Source organism: Antechinus flavipes, chromosome 4 (genome assembly GCF_016432865.1).
Source record: "Antechinus flavipes isolate AdamAnt ecotype Samford, QLD, Australia chromosome 4, AdamAnt_v2, whole genome shotgun sequence".
Taxonomy (NCBI): domain Eukaryota; kingdom Metazoa; phylum Chordata; class Mammalia; order Dasyuromorphia; family Dasyuridae; genus Antechinus; species Antechinus flavipes.
Genome location: NC_067401.1, coordinates 359,845,783 through 359,865,333, shown reverse-complemented (window position 1 = coordinate 359,865,333; position 19,551 = coordinate 359,845,783). Strand labels below are relative to the sequence as shown.

The 19,551-nt window shown below is 32.6% G+C and overlaps 1 protein-coding gene across 21 annotated transcripts in view; it reads right to left on the bottom strand.

The window, feature by feature from the left end:
- Nucleotides 1–19,551, bottom strand: part of AFDN (afadin, adherens junction formation factor) — a 161,876-nt gene that overhangs the window by 3,258 nt on the left and 139,067 nt on the right. For 6 of the 21 annotated variants that reach the window (XM_051998112.1, XM_051998116.1, XM_051998122.1 and 3 more), the window contains 5 exons: nucleotides 17,093–18,121; nucleotides 14,999–15,034; nucleotides 7,891–8,025; nucleotides 4,078–4,594; nucleotides 435–519 (listed from right to left, as the gene is read on the bottom strand). In XM_051998112.1, coding sequence (XP_051854072.1) covers nucleotides 435–519; nucleotides 4,078–4,594; nucleotides 7,891–8,025; nucleotides 14,999–15,034; nucleotides 17,093–18,121 — 1,802 coding nt within the window. The remainder of the gene's footprint in view (nucleotides 1–434; nucleotides 520–4,077; nucleotides 4,595–7,890; nucleotides 8,026–14,998; nucleotides 15,035–17,092; nucleotides 18,122–19,551) is intronic. The other 15 variants (XM_051998131.1, XM_051998127.1, XM_051998128.1 and 12 more) reach the window with 10 other exon arrangements.

Here is a 19,551-nt window from a genome sequence, read left to right as displayed (position 1 = left end):
AGCACACATCAGGGGCAATGTTACCTGGATACTAAATCGTTAGAATACTTTAGAGTAAATGAACTACTATCTATGAACCATAAGAGAACTCTGGTAGTCTGATATGAGATTTGTCTAAAATTATTTGTCAATATTGTCTAAGTCAATATATGATTTAGGAAAATGTTTACATGAATAAAACAAAAGTACCAAAAAAAAAAAAAAAAAACCAAAAAAACCAAAAAACCCAACCCTGTCATATTACAATAAATACACAAAAAGCAGTATTAGCTTGATAAAAGAATAGCAGGTATCATTTATGATAAGATATATTAAGATATAATATATTTTAAATTTCAGTCAGTCAGCTTTACAAAAATAAAGGGAGAAAGTTTCAAGGACATACTCAATGACACAAAAGAAATTTCCTTTTTGGGAAAACTATTATACTTCACCTTTTAGATCTTTTCTCTCTTGGATCTCTATAAACCTCATGGACACCAACAACTGCTCCAGTAGACCCAGTGTAAGAGTTTGGTCCTTTTGCAAATGAACACAGAAAGAAAGTGAGATAAACAAACACATATGACAGGGTTAAGAAATATACATTATTGTCAAAAAAAAATTTACATTTTTATAATAAAGATGCAATGCTTCAGAAATAACTAGATCTTGGAATTACTGAACATGGCTCTTTTGAATAGTCCATGAAACATGGTTTGCAAATTTACACGTTTTGATGATATGAACAATCCAAGTATCACATCCAAAGAGTTCTTTTAAAAACTAACTGGCTATTTGTGAGAAGCAACCTCATGAATTTTTAATTGTGGTATTAAGGGCAGGCCATAAATTTTTATGTTACACCTCTAATGGGCTTTGGGATCTTTGATTAAGGGAATATGTATATGCATGTATGTAAACACTGACTTTACCATGCACATATACATAAACTAAAAGAAATTATATGTAAATTTCTCTAAAAGTTAATGGGAAACTAACAAAAGCTAACAGAAATGTTCCTGACTGACATGAGTTTTCTCCTAAGCATTTATGCACTGGCTAAAAAAAAATAGGGAAAAAAAAACCTATTTGAATATTGTAACAACTAATTTTTCATTTCATAATATTATAAGTATGTTTTAAAGGACACTTAACACTAAACTTATAAAGTACTTTTATTTAATTAAATTAAATAAATTTTCATTTACAATAAATCAAATAAGTAAATAAAATAAACTTGTATTTAAATTAATAAATTAAATTAAGTAGGTTATATATGTGTATTATATACATATGTATATTTTATATACATATGTGTGTGTCTGTATCTCAACAGAACTATTCAATACCAGAACTATATGAGGAAAAAGAAAACAATGGCAAGACAAACTATAACCCTTGCATAATCAACATTTGAGACATGCAGCATTCATAAAGAGTATTAAATTTAAGGGCAGCTAGGTGGCCGAGTGGATAGAGCATCAACCCTGTAGTCAGGAGAACTTGTATTCAAATCTAGTTGCAGACATTTAACACTTTCTAGCTGTGTGACCCTGGGCAAATCACTTAACTCAACTGCTTCAAAAAAAAAAAATAATAATAATAAAGAATTTAAAAAAATAAAAAGGGGTATTAAATATTAGATTAAATAGCTCACCAATTTTTTTTCATTTATATCAATTAAATTTATCATGACTTGGATGTGTTGTGTAAAAAATGGACAAATTTAAACATGTATCTCTTATTTAAAAATAAAAGATCAGTTTGCCATTACACTAATTGGTTACTCTTATCCAAATAATTTTGAGTGAAAAATTCAGTTCTTCTGCAATTTCCAGTTTTCTAGCACTGCATCTTTATTTCTGATTTAGTTCAGTTCATTAAGAATTACTGGTTAGCTAAACCATTCTCATCAAAGACTCAAAAAACTCAATTCAATTTGAAATACTACATTTTTAAAACCAACTGAAGTCAGGTACATAATGACACAACAGAAATTTCCTTTTTGGAAAATTTAAACAACTTGTCAACAATACCATGCCAATATCACCGTTCCAATTTGTTCCAATAAATAACTTTTTTTGTCAGAATACTGCATTATGTCTTATGAGTCTTGATTGAGAAGCAATGTTGGTTTCTTCCACTGATAGAAATGGCAATTTTTTAATACTTTCAGGTTTCATGTTACTTATGACCCACATTATGTTCTAAGGTGAGTATAGAAAGTGATTCTGTACTTAGCATAATACAATTTTTAGAGATAATAATCACATTTAATACAATCAGAAGTTCTCAATTGTTATATTGAAATCCCCTTTTATATCCTTATTCTGCAAACTACCCAGTGGAAGGAACTGAATGCAAGTTGCAAAAGCATGCTTTGGCAAAGTATGCACAAATAACAGACAGACAGCTGCAGAGATCTGCAGTATAACAGCCATGAGTGAGATGGAGAGGTGACAAAGTGGATGCACATGGCATTCTGCAGTTGGGGCAAGCAACTGTACTTTACGAAGAGAGTCTTCAGAGAAGCTTGAGCAACCAGGGATGCAGGACATAACCTACCCCTATATGATATTTTAAGTGTGAAATAAAATAAGGATTAGTGGTACAACTAAAAGCTAAGAGGATTAAAAGGATAAATCTAACTACAATATTCCTTAAGTGGTACCAAAACTCCAATTTAATCTGTGGTATTAATAAAGGTCATAATTTTGTTTCTAATTTGATAGCTAGTGTTCTTATTTAAATTATCATATATGAGTGTATATTATTGTATATGAATGCTATGTGCAGAAGTTTAAAAATTCACAAGAAAGTTTAAATACTTGAAAATTTATTTTGACTACATTTTGAATCCTCAGATAGTATCCAAGTGCCAACCTGAAAAATTCAGGATGAATTTGTCCAAAACTATTTACATTAGTAGAAGCCACAGTCACTGTGGCTATATCCTTCATGAACTATATCTGAGGTAACTAAAAGCAGAAATAAATTTCTTAATTTTGAAGTTAATTCTTTGGCTTTGTGAGAAGCTTTACATTGGGTCCCAATGCACTATGCTTGCTGTCCAGAAAAATCTCATAAAACTTTACTGAATATGTGGAAAAATTCTTTATATTTATCATCAGAATCCCAATTTCCTTTAGGTAATAAAACTAGATTAATTAACTGATGTCAATCCTTTACACTATTGAATATAAAATATTTAAAATTCTTCTCTAAATTTTGTGTTTCTGAAAGCTTCCAAGTCTTGGTACAGTCAGAAGTATCGTAGTATTCTACAGTCAACTACATGTGTTACAGTAAATACGACTATGTCTCTAGTAAGATCTTCTGATTATTTGTGATATACTAAGAGTAAAAAGATACAATGTGAAAAGGGACCAGTTAGGAAAGAGATGAATTGAAAGAAAAACATTTCAATGAGGAAGAGGTTTTCCGACTCCACTGTGATAAAGCAGCCTGCGTTAGTGTTGGGATAGACTATTGTTTACCTAGCCAAGATGGTGCTATCTCCCTATGCCAAGGAAATCCCAGAGCATTGTTTTATGTACCAGTTTTCAAAAACATACAAGAGTGACTCATAGGCCGAATGTGCCTGGCATTTTAGTCAGAATGAAGAGTTCTTCTACCTTGAGTGAAGTAATGAAAGCCTTAATACAAATGCTTGCAGTACTAGCAAAAAAGTACTACAGAAAGTATCTATGTCCCCGAAATGCAGGAAAAAGGTGCTCATTTCACCAACTATCAGAATTATTTAGAGATAAAGAATGAAAGCCAAGACCAACAGTACTTCAAACAGATTATGGAGTAATTGAGAAAGATTGTCTTCATTTGATCAGACGTGAATTTTTAAAGCATAAAAAGAATTGGATAGAATTGAAACATTTGTGAAAAAGAAAATTCACACAGACATTACATTTGAAGTTAGAGGGAGATCACCATGCTGAGATCAGTGATCAGGTGAAATCAAAATCACAAAATAAGTGATCATCTATATCTACATTATCACAGTGGGAAGTATGCAGAGAGATTTCCAAATATATAGAAAGGAAGAAGATTTGGTCTTTCAGTTTTGTTTCTTATCTCTACCTTTTGAGTTGCTGGGATGGTAGAAACTTGGTTTTTTTGGTGGGGGAGGGGGCTGGCCTGTTTTGTAAGCAGTACTGTTGGCATTGACCGAGGGTGGCTGGAATGAGTTGGAAAGATAGATGCCATCGGAGACTGGGCGAGGCTGACAGCAGGGCTGCTGTGGCTTAAGGGCGGCAGGAGGGAAGTCCCCATAAGATTTTCTCGTGCAGGAGTACTTATCCTGACCTGCTAGACTGGAGTCCTCCTCCTCCTCCTCCTCCTCATTGTATGCAACAAACTTGGCAGTGTATACCGTGTCAGGGGAGAGGACCTGTGTTTTGAGGTAAGAGGTGTTTCGTTGAGGTGGGGGAGGAGGAGCATTAGATGAAGGGGGTGGGGGTGGGAGTTCATAGTCCCGTGGAAGTGGCGGTCTGTACAGACCAGGCTCGTCAGGCTCCAGCAGCCTCCGCTCTGCCTCGTCATGCTGTCGGCGCCTTTCAGCCTCCAAACGGTTGTAATACCCTTCCTCCTGTCGCCTCTGTAGGCGGGAATAAACAAAGGCGAGAAGATTAGATAGGGAAGAAACAGGAATTAGACCCAACTATGGCCTCACAGGGCATTTTTTTAAACCATCCAAACTGAATCCATTTAGTAATGTAAACAACACATTAACTATAAAAATGGTCAGATCATCCTGGAGATCTTGTTCTCTGAAATATAACAGAGTTTCTGCATTTCTGGGAAATACTGAAAGACCCATCAGATCTGGTCACATCTAGCCCCATCACTCTTGTTCTTCTATTCATTTCCAAGACGGCATTTCTAACTAAAGCATAAATATCCACTTACCTGCTGTTGTAAATACTTTAAAAAAAGAAAAAAAAGAAAAGAAAAAAGTCCAAAACAACTTAAAGAGGAAAAAACTCCTACAAAATAGGCTATATTGTTAAGGTTCTAATAAATGACATTTTAGGAGGCATTGACACTTAAGCTATTTTCCATGAAGCCCAAGTAAATTCAGATTTACAACTATTTTTGGAAATAACATTTCTTAAAACTAAGAGATCTGGCTTACCTCCTGTTTTTCAAAGGACATTTAATAGAAAAAAAAAGTGAATTGAAAAGGCATATGTCTCCCCGCCCTCCCCCCACCCAACAAACACATGCTTTCCACAATTCTTAATTCATTATTTCAAAACTTAACATACTCCCCTAATAGACAGACAATGAAAGTTAGGCATCAATAGCAACAGAACAAGAAATTTGAATATGTTGACACACATGATACATTTTTTGACATACATCTGCACAGACTCTAATTGACAGTGTGTGTTAATGAAATTAGCTATTTTCACAATTAAAATTATAATAGCACATTTTCTTAAAGATTGACAAAAGTTTCAAAGAAGGACAAGTGAAGGTGAAAAAGGGAAGGAGTGTTTAGATTATTTTTGAAACAAAAGTTGTATCCTTTAGCTTGGAAAACTTTTCAGTACTAGATATTGAAAAAAACAAATACTTTCCAAACTCATTTACCAAAGACTCTGGGATTCCTTTGGCACAGGAATAAAACTTATAGTTCTCTTTTTCATTTCTTTATGCCTGTTTTCTCCTTTCATGGCATAGAAAAATGCTTTGATTTCTAAATACCTAAACAGATTATCTCTCAAAAAATATATGTCAATCTCTGATGTTCCCTTTAATGTATTAATAATACCCTCTTCTCATCTCTAATAAACAATAGTTATCTCTAGGAGCTAAAAGAGTCAAGTTGAGGAAATAATGCAGCAAAGCATTTCATTTTATCCTCACATGGCAAAATATTCCTAGAGAAATCATCAAATTCAATGTTGTACTATACATTTTAAGCTATCACTAAGAATCCTAATAAGCTAGTTTGCTATCTGTAAATTTTATAAAATAGACAAGCTATTCTAACAATCTTCTAGGAGAAACTCAGTAAGTATTCACTAGCTGCCATCTTTTACTTAACCAAGATGCAAGTTAATTTCTAGAAAAATTTCAGATGGTTTTTGAGATACAATATCTCACAAGCAGATATAATTACATGACACAAGGAAACTTTATTCTAACCAACAAATGACAATCTTTTTCTATAACAAAGCAAATCATTGATTTTGGACAACTTTAGTATAACATACTTCCAACTCCTAGTTTCACTGGTCCATAATCAAATATAGCAGTAGTTGCTAAAATACAATTGCAGTCAACATATTTAAAAGCTAAGGGATGCATATTTCAAAGCCAACGTCTTGGTCAACATAATTTATCCTAATGCTTTCTCTCTGATTGTGCAATATTCTGAAACTAAAACTACAGACTATCTTTTGGCAAATCTCTACACTATTACAACTTTGTACCTAAAGCAAATGAAGCTCTTGGTAGTTGTACAGGTTTTACTCAAGGTGTTTTTTTTTTTTTTTTTTGTCTTGAAGTATACAAGATAGTCGAGTTAGCACTGAATTGAAAACAGCCAAAAAGGGAATTCCATGAATAGCACAAGACCACAAATTTCCAGAATGCTGACTGGTTCTAGTTTTGCAAGTCTGAATTCCTTTGGTCTGTAGTTCTTATATGACCATCAGTTTCCATTTACAAATATAAATTGATTATAATAAGAACTACTCTTGAATGCTTGCTCTTTGAGAATATCTCACAAGCTGTTTGGATCTACCACAAAATATTTATCATAAATGTTAAGAGAGAGTGAAGGCCTATAACGGACACGAATCATCTATTTCAATATAACAAACATGGTTCTTTATGGTATTTTCTCCAACTCTCTTTTAAATGACTGTTTGAATGATTTTATTTTTTGACTGCTTCATGTTTTAAGAGATTCCATTTTGACAAACTATTTCCTGAGAATTACTTTATTTTGTACTTCCTACTAATATACTTCATTGTACCAATGAAGAAATGGTGAATGATCACAGATATTGAGTTTTCCTCACATGGAGTTGTGAGAATCAGAGGCATCTTAGAAGGAAAGAGACAAAGAAAACAACTTCTCCAAAATCACATACAGCAACAAGCAGTGATCTTAGAACAAACCAAACAGTGCAAAATGTGGTGATTAGAACCTCTCTTACATCAAAGGGCCTCAGTGAAAGGAAGAAATACTTATTTTAAAATTAAGCGCACTCATAAGAGCACAAGATGCAAAGAAACCAAAATCTGAACAATGTAAGATTCCCATTTCCTGAGAATATCTGTTAAAATTCTTTACTACTTTAAAATGTAATTCAAAGGAAAGGGTTGCTTGAGGGAAACAGTATCTGGAAATCAACAAATACTTTTTTTGGGGAAGGGGGAGAACTAAGCAGATTAACATTCTGAAATTAAATAAATTTCTCTTTCAATTTTCTTTAAGTCATTGTTGTTTTGAATAGAATAAGATCTCCAGCATTAAGATTGTGTTAAGTCAGCAAATTAAACTTTTTCATGTTCAATAAATAAAAACGATCTAACAAATATCACCACTACAACAACACACTACTTAGTTTCAGATATTGGGTTATAAGCCCAAGGTTAAATGGATTCTTTAGACAGAGGCCCCTCGCTGAACAGATCAAGTATTGGAGTTCAAGTGCTTGAGAGAGATAAAGGAGCTTGGAGACAAAGTTCAGAAGAGAGGTAGGTGGAGCCAGACTGGGTTAAAGTTTTTAGTCCAATAATAAAAGTTGGGAATCCAGGCCCTGTTTTTGTCATGTGCATCTTAGGGATATGTAATCTCTATCTCCCTTTGCCCAGGCCAAACACTTAGGTTTGGGCTAAGTTGGTAATTTCTAGCCGCCCTCAGAGGACCATAACCTTTTCTTCAGCATCTCGCTTTGCTCGCTCCTCCTCTTGGCGCCGACGATCTTCTTCCTGTCTGGCCCTGTCTTCTGCTTCTCGTTTACGTATCTCTTCTAACTGTTGTTGACGTCTCCTTTCTTCATCCTGTAACTAACAAAGATTTAACTTTAATTGTGTGAAACCTACTGTTCCAGGACAAGATATAAGAAGCCCATAATCAAGATGTATCACATATACACACCAAAATCGGAAACAACATACCAGATTAAAATCAGTGAGGTAGGGCAGTGGTAAATAATTTTAGATAATTTCAAATAATTTTTCAAATTTTAGTCTCATAATCATAGTTTTTATTGTATATGTTTCTGGTGATAGAAAAACCAATAGCAGTGAGGAAGAAAATTACAAAAAATTTCATAATATTGCATTAAATGAGTACTCAGAAGTTAAAAAGTGACTTCTCCAAGTGCACATCAAGCTGAGTGTTACAGAGCTGAGATGAGAAAGTAAGTTACATGAGTTCTACTCTAAAATTCTAAAAACTGATGCTCTTTGGCATTTCGTTACTAAATACTGGGTGACTCAAAAATCTTTTGGGATAGTCCAATTTTTTTATTTATAAGAAATTATGCAAGAACTTAAAAAGATTAACATAAATATTTTAAGTGGTATGGTGTGCCAGAACAACAACAGTAACAGCAACAGCAACAACAGCAACAGCAACAACAGCAACAACAACAATGAATATAGAATAGGAAGTCTTTCTAATCTAAGCATTGCCCTTTATGAGGTGTGTGATTATGGGCAACTCGTGGCGTCTCTTGGTCTGTTTCCTCCTCTGTAAAATGAAGTTGGACTAAATTATCTCTCTAAGGTCCCATTCACTTCTAAAACTTTCTGATCTTAGGACTTCATTAAAGTTTTATTTCTCATACATATATTTCTTTTTACATACAAGTTGCTTTCCAATCACATAAAATTATTAGATGATTGTATTAATTCCAATCACACATAAAATTTAAAAAACCCAATTAAGCATATTTTTGGCAAAACCTAACTAAGATGAGAAATCAGAGATATTTTTCCTTTATATTATTATTTAAACATAAAAATATTTCTTTTGACAAATGGTAAATTTATTTATATTAAATATAATACAAATTAAGACAAATGTGAATAAAGGTGCCCTTCCATGTGGAATGCATACATTCTCATAAAATGTGATAATAGAATTTTCACATATAAAATCTGGTTTCCCCAATGATATCCACTCTGAAAATCAGAAATCATGCTCTATTTGGAATCAAGTATGTGGATATACACTCATACCTATAATTGCTAAAAATAAATTGTGAGAAACAGAGCTGCTATCTTGGAGCAATTTACCCTCTTTTTGTAACACTTTTTCAACTTTGTGATCATATCCTTTGACACCAGTGTCTTTTTAATACTAATTTAATACCATATAAATTTCAGTCTACAGTCACAGTCTCCAAAATTTTTTTTTAGAGAATTTTGGTCCTCTCCCTTTGAACCTTAGACAAACACATAGCCAAAAGATGATTTTCTTCAGATTATGAACTTGAAGCTTCAGGATATATGAAATAAATACACACATACATACATACATACACACACACACACACACACACACACACACACACAGAGTTTAAAATGATGCCAATATTTATAGGCTAAAAGATATAGAAGTTAAAGGGATCTTTCAAGGTCATCCAGTCCAACTCTTTTTTTTTTTTTTTAATAGTTAAGGAAATTGAATCCCAAAAAGGTAAAAATACATGTTAAAATACATTTTTTTGCAACACATTTACAACAAGTTGCATATTGATATGGTTAGTTCAAGTTTATATTGTTAAACTTAACATATGATATCTGATCACTTGGTTCTGTTACACTAAAATATATAGAGAGGAATGTTCAAATATTGTTCAGTTGTTAAGACTATAGAAATATCAAGAAAAAAATCTACCCTCATTTTAATTTCAAGAGAGTGAAGGAATTTACCTAGTTGGATGTAGAGCAGTTTGCATTAACCTGAATAAAGTATTGGTTTAATAATCCTTGACAGTGAAATTTTAGTATCTAGTGAAACAATATAATGTTGAAATTGCCATTAAGCTCAATTATTAATGAAATTGTTAATAGTAAAATTTTAAATTTCAACTTCTAGATATGTACTATGATAAAACAAATAAAAAACTTCCCCAAACTTCCCCTTCATACTTTACTGAGGTCTAGCTGAAAATACTTTAAAAAGGAGAGTAAAAAATTCACCTTTAACATAACCCTTTTGATATTTTAATACTCTAACAGATTCCAGTGATGTGGGAGTTTCCACCAACAATGCACATTAAGACCTATTCACTCCTATATATCCTGTGTGACACCTCCTATTTGTTTCCCAAAAATTCATCACAACCAAAAAATGGAAGCCACTCCTCAAATGCCATTGAATATCAGCACCATCACATTTTAATATCAGCAATAACAAAAACAATCTTGTTAAAACCCCAAATTAAATGATTACAAAAATGATTATCAAAGAGATTATATGACAATAGCTCACTCCTCAGTGTTAGCTAAACATGGATCTAAAAATTACTAGGAAAACTGACTTTTAAATTCTAACAAAATGAGTCTGTAATTAAGCACAATTGAAGACAGAGAAAGGACAGAATGATTAGTAAAACTGGTCTTTGGGATTAAAATAAAGGATATAGATATCTTTATCAATCTCTATCAATAATCTCAAAATCAATCCAAGTAATCTTTATCAACCAAATCAAATCTAATTAATCAAATATGAGAAACTTTGTCCTTTAGGAAAACAGCATGGAAATCCTAATTAAAAGGAAATTTGCTACATCAGTTATTAATGGTATTAAAAATGCAGGAAAAAGGCATTTTATGGGGAAAATGAAAACAAAGGCATTCTATTATTAAAACTCTTCCTATTGGATATTACACAATGGGGATCAAGTTCATTTTAAAACTCATACTTAGTTTATTTTTCAGAAAAAGAATAAAAGTCCTATTTATATTTTAGATTCTGTAACAGGTTCTTTTCAAAACAGTACAACTCAAATGATACAATTAGCTAAATGGCAAACAAAACTTTTGGGGATACCTATTAATAACCAATATTGATAAAGATATAGAGATACAAACATTCCTTGATTTTACAGCATATTTTAGTCCTTGGAAAATGAGGTTTAAGCTAAGTCATGTAAATTAAGGATTCTTTATAATTTTTTAATTATAAGATGCTTAATGGCCACTAAACTATGTTGTACAATCATGACTCTTCAAAGAGCTCTCTTCAAATATTGTGACTTTGTAAAATGGATGTAGGGGATATTTATTCTAATCTCCTTTAAGTCTACAAGTTTTCCTACAAAAACAAATATATCTCACAATTAAAATTTATGAAATTTAGTGGCTCTCTCCTTTTCTTGCCTTAGCTAATTGTGTCAATGTCACACTTTAATAAAACTTTAATTTTTAGGAATGTGATAATTATTTATCAACATGGCTTCAAGGCTAGCTCTTAAGCTGTGTGTGTGTGTGTGTGTACACATGTTTTTACTAACTGTAAATAATATTCAAAAATAGCTGGTGGTTTAAAGTGGTTATTCAGTCCCATTCTAACCCAATCAAACTATTTTGAGGCCAATCTTTCAATATCATAGTAAGAATCATACCAACAAACCTGCACAAGAAAATCCCCTTGGGCTCCTGGTGCATGTCATTGCTTGGATTACACCCTCAAGGGCCAACATTTATTGAGTGCCTCCTCTGGACCAGATGTAGTACTAAGCACTTACATAAAGGAGCCTACTTATGTTCAATCACAGGGCAAGAGAATATAATCAATAACTTGAAAATGCCTTTTTCTTGACTTTTAGAAAACTTTGTGATTTTGCCTTCCCAGTTTCTAGAATACATCTAAGAGTACTTCAGTCTCCCTGCTGTTTCCTTTCCATCTTCTGGCTACATTTTCACTGGCTGTTGTTCATGCCTTCAATTTCCTCCTTCTTTACCTCTGCCTTCTGTCTTGCTTCACATAAAATAAAATTCCATGTCCTGCAAGACATCTTACTAAGCCTTCTTTAATTTTAGTGCCTTCTCTCTGAAATCATGTCCAGTTTATACATGTTTCCATGTTGTCTCCCACATAAGAATGTGAGATCCTTGAAGCAGGGAATGCTTTTACCTTTACTTGTACCCTAGTGCATAGAAGATATTTAATTAATGCTTACTGATTCAATTTTTATTGAGAAAGAAAGCTCTAGAATTCTTGGGATATCTGGTGATGTGGAATATCAAAAAAATTAGGCAGATCACAAACTTAGGGTTTTTTTTTTAAGTTTTGTTTTGCTTTTGTTAACGTCTAAACAAAAGTCCAGTTATTACTACTACTATTTCATAAAATCTTTTAAAATTGCACACTAGAAAAAATTTAGGTTCAGCTATTTAACTTGTATTTTGAAAAACTACTATTTATTAATTATTTTAAAAAGCTTTTACAGATTGCAGTTATTTTTATATGGTCTTGTGGAATGTTTTCGAGAATGTTAACATACAAGTTATCTCTAGGAAACATGCTTCTTAGAATACAATATGTTGTGCTGATAGAACTAGCACAATTTTCCTTGGTTCACAATGAAAAGGCAGAGAGTACGAGGGACATGCGAATTGCATGAAAGACAGCTAAGTTCCAGTGTTATAAACACCCCAATAGGGGGGAAAAATGCTTCTTCAGGGTAGGGACCATTTCAGATTTGTATTTACATCCTCACCCCCTAACATAAGCACCTATCACGAAGTAAATACTTTATGACATGAACTGGAAAAAAACAAAGATGAGAAGATTCTATTTTAATTGCATATGAAATTACAATGTTCTGAAGTGAAATTTAGAGGTTAGATATGTAACTTTCAGATAGCAAGATATTTACCAGAAAAAATTTTCAAAAACACTTGGGTGAGTTTTATCCCAAAGGGGAAAAAAAAGTTTAATTTGGACATGGCTCCTTTGCATAAAGACTTGAAACCTCTAGAATTTAAAAAACAAAATGAAAATATATTTTCCTTAAAAGTTAAAAAAAAAAAAAAAACACCCACATAAAATGTGATAAGTCACATACAGAAGTAATATATCCTAAATGAGAGTTTATAAAAATGTGTTATTAAACTATTTTCTTCCTAAGACATAGGATAGACTCAAGATATGGTTTGAGACATTTATTTTAGAGGTAAGACCATTGTGATGTTTGTTTGCTTTTTTTGTTACAAAAGTCTTGCTTTTAAAATTCAAGAGGATATGGCAAATAAAGAAAACAGAAACTGTGCAAGGCTTAAAGTGATATATGCTAGATATTATCATAATTATTTTTAAATTTATTAATATAAATTTTAAACAAAAGAGTAATGATCTTTATAGAATCTAGAAAAAGAAAGCCTAGAGAAAGCAATTTCTAATACTTATCTTTTTGAACAAGGGAGAATTTTTTCTATTTTTCAGACACCAGCAAGGAATGTTCAATAATAGTCATAATTATTCAAATGTATTGAATAGTATGAATGATACATGTCACATGATAAATTTCATTTCTTTTTATTACACATGCACCAATGAAACAATTGTCTGATTGCTAATTTAATGTCAGTATGAAAGGAAGTTTGAATGACATACATTTTCTAATATTTTTAATGTTCTTAGCACATATATGCTTTATTCTAAATTAAATAAGTACAATAATGATTTGTATTAGTTTTCTGAGTTTTGTTAGTGTTGGAAGTCAGACCTTTTTTTTTTTTTTTTTAAATATAGCCTTTGTTTTAGGCATTTTGACAGGCAGTAGGGATAAGAAGATGAAACTTTAAAAATATCTGCCCTCAAGAATAGGATAATAGCATGTACACAGATTACATATGCATAAAATATTTACAAAGTTATTTTGAGGAGAAAGACCACTCAGAAGAAACTGGAGGGGGAGAATCAAAAAAGGACTCTAGGTAAGAGTTGGCTATTGATTTTGTACTCTGAAAGAAGCTAGGGATTCTGAGTAGAAACAGTATTCCACTGATAGTGAATACCTTTTATTAGGGCAACCTGTTTAGTTAACTGATTTCCCAAAATATTAACAACCATTGAATGAACTGATAAAATTGGGTTTTTGAATTTACAAAGCTAAGAAGTAAATCCTAGATTCATGGTAGTATTCCATATGTCATCAAGACATAAATAACAATGAAATTTTATATCAATGACCAATTAGTATATATCAAGTATTTGTTATAGATTCTCAAAACTGTGGCTAAGATAAAAGATTCAATTCAAAGATATATAAATGATGATCTGATTATGATATCACTTCACTAATAAGACATATTAATTTGATAATTAGTATTATTAATCTTAAATTGGTAGAAATAAATTCTTCTACATGACTGGGATGTTAGAATGGATTTTTTTTTTGAGACAAAAATCAATGAAGTATTTTTAGTTTACTTCACTAAATTGGTATGGTTGTTAAAATGAACTAAAAACCACAAACTATTATTGAGGGAAAAAAAAAAAAACAAAATAAATATGCTTCATTAAGACCATGGAATCCTACTGATGGGTTAAAATATCCTAATTGACAAATTTGGTTAAATCCTATTTGAGTTTTCTATATAAACTCTAGTTTCCTTTATTTTAAGTTTACTTTTTCTCCATTTAAGATCTAGTTCTAAAATTTCCCCAAATGTTCAGATTTTCTAAAAACAATTCTAATGGTAGATTTGGAATAGCATTATATATGTCAAAAATTCAAATAAAAAAAATCAAACATAGACCATATGATTAAAGTTGAAAACAATTCAAATCCATAAACAAAATATAATACTTTAAACAAAGTATCTAATTCTAAGGACATTTAAAATGCATGCTTCTAAATGACTTACTGGTCTACATCCTGGTCTAGAATACCTCCTAAAGAGATTAAAAATAAAATACCCAATACACATTGGATCTACTTAAAAACATAAGACTACTATCACTAAAGAAAATCAAGACAGGAAAAAAAGTACCGAAGGGAAAGAAACAGGAACATACCAAATCTAGAACAGAGATTGCTGGCATAGCAGTCTGCTGCAGGTAATAGAGAAGGGAAAAAAAAAGAAAGATGAAGTGTGAAAAAAAAAGTTAAGTTCAGACTCCTATTGTGCCCAAAGGCAATTCTGTTGATTTCTTACTTCATCGGTTTCTGAAGCATATACCAGAGGAAAAAAGTAAAGAACTATCAACTGATTTACATGAGGATAATGACAGCAGACTGATACATTTTTATTTCTTCATTATAGAAATGAGAGCAGCAGTCCTAATAAAGAAGTTTTTACTGGAGAACTTATAAGAATAATGTACATATGAGTCAAATAAAGAAATACTCTCAAAATGTTAGTGAAAAATTTTCTTAAGACCAAAATCTAGAGAGATGATATATAATACCCAGTGGTTTAAGTTAACTTCCATTGGATTATCAATAATGAAGAGGTAGCCCTCCAAGATATAAGCAACTACAAGTAAAATTACATATACACATCTGATTGCTTTGATTATTATTTGGAGCAATGTTAAAAAGCCTTTTAAAACCATAAATAGAAGTTTTATGATCAGAGATAAAAACAGTGAAACTTCAGCAAAAGACTTACATTCATCATATTTACGTAATTATCAATTTAAAGTCAAGATAGCCATCAATTAATTCAAAGGGGCTATGTCCACTACTAGGAGAAAAATAAGAAAACATACCTAGAATAAATTTAGGAAATTAAACATCAGCAAATTAGCATCATTAATAACTACATTTAATTTGTTAAAAGAAACACCTGCTGTTGAAAATTAATTTATTAATCATTCTTAAATAAATTTAGTAAACAAAGTTCATAGCAAAAACTAGGCCCAATATTTAAAAATCCTATAAATGCCTAAAATTAACTTTTGGGATATATATATATGGAAATTTGCTTTTAATTTGAAATATATTTTAGCCAATAAACAGAATCCAACATACACACACACCCCTACCTAGCTGAGCCACAGTTTATAAATTATCCATACACAGCATTTTAAAATATCCTTGAACAGTATTAAATTGGGCCAGATATAGCAGCCCAATTAGATGAACAGAGTTAGAATCAAAAGATAAATTAATATGCGAAAGATTCCACAATCTTGGCTATCTCACTATTCCATAATACAAATAAAATATTGAATAAAAATATTCAGCATTAATTTTTGCAAGTTGCTGTAAAAACAAACTAACCAGGAAATACAACTATCAGTACTTTTCTTTCCTCACTGAAGAAACAAATTAACTTTAACAGAATTTTAGCATTTTTACATTATTTTTAATCAGATAAAAATAAGTGGCTTGTCTTTATGTTTTTGAAAAGTACCAGTCAAATTGAAATGGGGAAAAAAGATGAGCCAAGTGTTTAATTGCCCTTCTATTTGTACCTCAAATAAAATCTTAATTTAGAAAAATTCTTCTGTCTTTAAAACATTGTGGCCAACCAATAAGTTTTCTGTTAAATATTAAATTAATATAAATTATAATGAATATTTGTGTTTGGAAATAACTTCTTTATGGTTCCCTCCACTTCTAGTGAATTCCCAGGACAAAACTCTTTCCTAGAGAATATAGCTCCCTACACGTATTTTCTCACCCTATTAGAATGTAAACTCATTGAAGACAGGTTACATTGAAGACAGTGTTTGGTTGTTCTTCTCAGTTCACTGCATAGTATTTGGATCCAAAGAAATACTTTTATATTCTTTCATTTTCTCAAAGCCACTAAAAGCCAGAAAAGAATACCTTTTTTCACTTTTGCTTACTCAAAAGGAAGGTGAAAAGAATAATTTGTGAACTTGCTATTAAAAACATCTAATTTGCTGACACAAGACATCTAATATTTGCTATTTTTTTTTTTTTTTGGTACCTGAAACTTTAAATTTTCACAGGGTTAGTCACTATAGCCTTTGTCCTTTGTGTGAACTTTTATGAGATTCAATCTGATAAGAATTAACTTAACCTATGTTAGATCCAGCCTTTTTAAAAGTTTCTACATTGTGTTTATGAATTGTGTTTATGCAGCCATAAGACAGAAATTAAGAAAGTAAGTAGAGAGATAGATCCCAGATACGCACACCCAAAGGATTTTTCCCCTTTACCCTGGTTCTTCTTTCGGCCTCTAGGCGCTGCATAATTAACATGGTATCTACATCATCATCTTCCTCATCCTCATCATCTTCATCCTTCTGCTTTGATTCTTGGAGTCTCTTCTGGAACTGCCACTCTAGCATGAGTTTTCGCAAACGGTCATTTTCTTCTGCTGTCCGATCAGGTTTGTTTTGAAGATCCTGAATCTCTTTGCTTAGCATGTCTACAATGTGCATTTGCTGCTGCTTCTCCAGCTTTTCTTTGGCATCCCGTTTCCATGGGTCAGGAGACAAACTATCACTAGAGGAAAGCTCTTCTTTGCTGATTGTAATATATTGCAAATCTCTCCGTTCAATTGTCCGTGGCTGCTGTTGGGGTTGTAGCTCCCGGATGACGGTTTCTTGGGGTCTCTGTAAGGTGGATGGCTTTTCTGGCTTTATCTGCTGCACAGGTCCAGGAGTAACTTGACTAGGGGTCAAGGGCTGAGTGCGCATTTGCCCCAGCTTTCTTTCCTGTTCTCGTCGCTTCCTCTCTCTCTCTTCTTCTAAACGAGCTTTTTCCTTTTCATACCACCGCTGGTGTTCTTCTCTCTTTTTACGTTCTGCAGCTGCTGCTGGAGTAGCCTGGGATCCTACCTGATGCAGAGGAGGAGGGGGAGGCAGAGGTAAATCCAATGGAACCCCATCGAAGTCAGTTGCATAGTGCACAGGAGGAGGTGGGGGTGGAGGAGGAAGATCTGTTCGAATAGGTTGGGAAATAGCCACTGGAGTTGGTTGAAGAGCTGTTGGTGTTTTCCAACGGCCAGGACCACTTTTGGTTAAAGTAGAAGCTGGGGTAATGGACTTAGAAGAATGGTTCAAGAATTCTTGGCTAGATGTGCTAGATTCCATAGAAGAGCTCTGATTTATCCACATGTCACTGTCAGACTTTCGATCTAAATAGTCTGCATCTTTGCGATGACATTCTGTCTGGTAAACTTGATCATCTCTCAATTCTTCTTGGGAACGAGTAACACGCTAGAAAAAAAAAGTTAAGTTAATGCATTTTTTTTAAAAGAGTTAAAAATAGAATAGAATATTTAGAAAATAATTTTAAAATGATCTTAAAAGAGCTGACAATATCAAATTTTCTAAATGTGAATTCTTATTTCACAATTACTTAATGTATGCAGTATGAACATATACTTGATCAATAACCCAATTCAAATGGAAAATAAAGATGTTACTTTCTCACAATATTTTTAGGAAAAACCATAAATTTTTAAAAAATATGTAAAACAATGCTCCTGAAAGAACAACAAATAAAAAAGTTCTCTGTAACAAAATTCTGAAATGCTATACTTTTAAAAGTTAATTTTTAATCACATTGATACCTATTTCAGAGAACATTAAAAAAAAAAAAAGAATCCATGGATTTTTCCTCTGTGTGTTTTTTCTCAGGGGCTAAAATTCCACTATCCCAAACAAAAATCATTTCAAGCATACTTCATGAAATTCTTGAATGGTTCTGGGAATGAAAAAATCCCTCCTAATGATATAAATCACAACCCACTGAACATCTCCTTCAAAGGAAATCCTGGTCTATATCCTTTCATAAATCATGGGGAGTTGGAGAGAAGAGAACAGCCTTAATCATACATGTAATGAGAGATCTCCTTTGGATCAAGACATCATGTGTGCTGTCAGATTGGCTAGAATGACAAGGAAAGATAATGTGGAATGTTGGAGGGGATGTGGGAAAACAGAGACACTGATACATTGTTGGTGGAACTGTGAACATATCCAGCCATTCTGGAGAGCAATTTGGAACTATGCTCAGAAAGTTATCAAACTGTGCATACCTTTTGATCCAGCAGTCTTTCTACTGGGCTTTTACCCCAAAGAGATACTAAAGAAGGGAAAGGGACCTGTATGTGCCAAAATGTTTGTGGCAGCCCTGTTTGTAGTGGCTAAAAGCTGGAAAATGAATGGATGCCCGTCAATTGGAGAATGGTTGAGTAAACTGTGGTATATGAACATTATGCAATATTATTGTTCTGTAAGGAAGGACAAGCAGGATGTACAGAGGGGATTGGCGAGACTTACATGAACTGATGCTAAGTGAAATGAGCAGAACCAGGAGATCATTATATACCTCAACAATGATACTGTTTGAGGATGTATTCTGATGGAAGTGGATCTCTTCGATAGAGAGCTAATTCAGTTTCAATTGATCAAGGATGGACAGAAGCAGCTACACCCAAAGAAAGAACACTGGGAAATGAATATAAACTGCTTGCATTTTTCTTTTTCTTCCTGGATTATTTATACCTTCTGAATCCAATTCTCGCTGTGCAACAAGAGAACTGTTCGGTTCTGCACACATATATTGTATCTAGGATGTACTGTAATCTATTCAACATGTAAAGGACTGCTTGCCATCTGGGGGAGGGGTGGAGGGAGGGAGG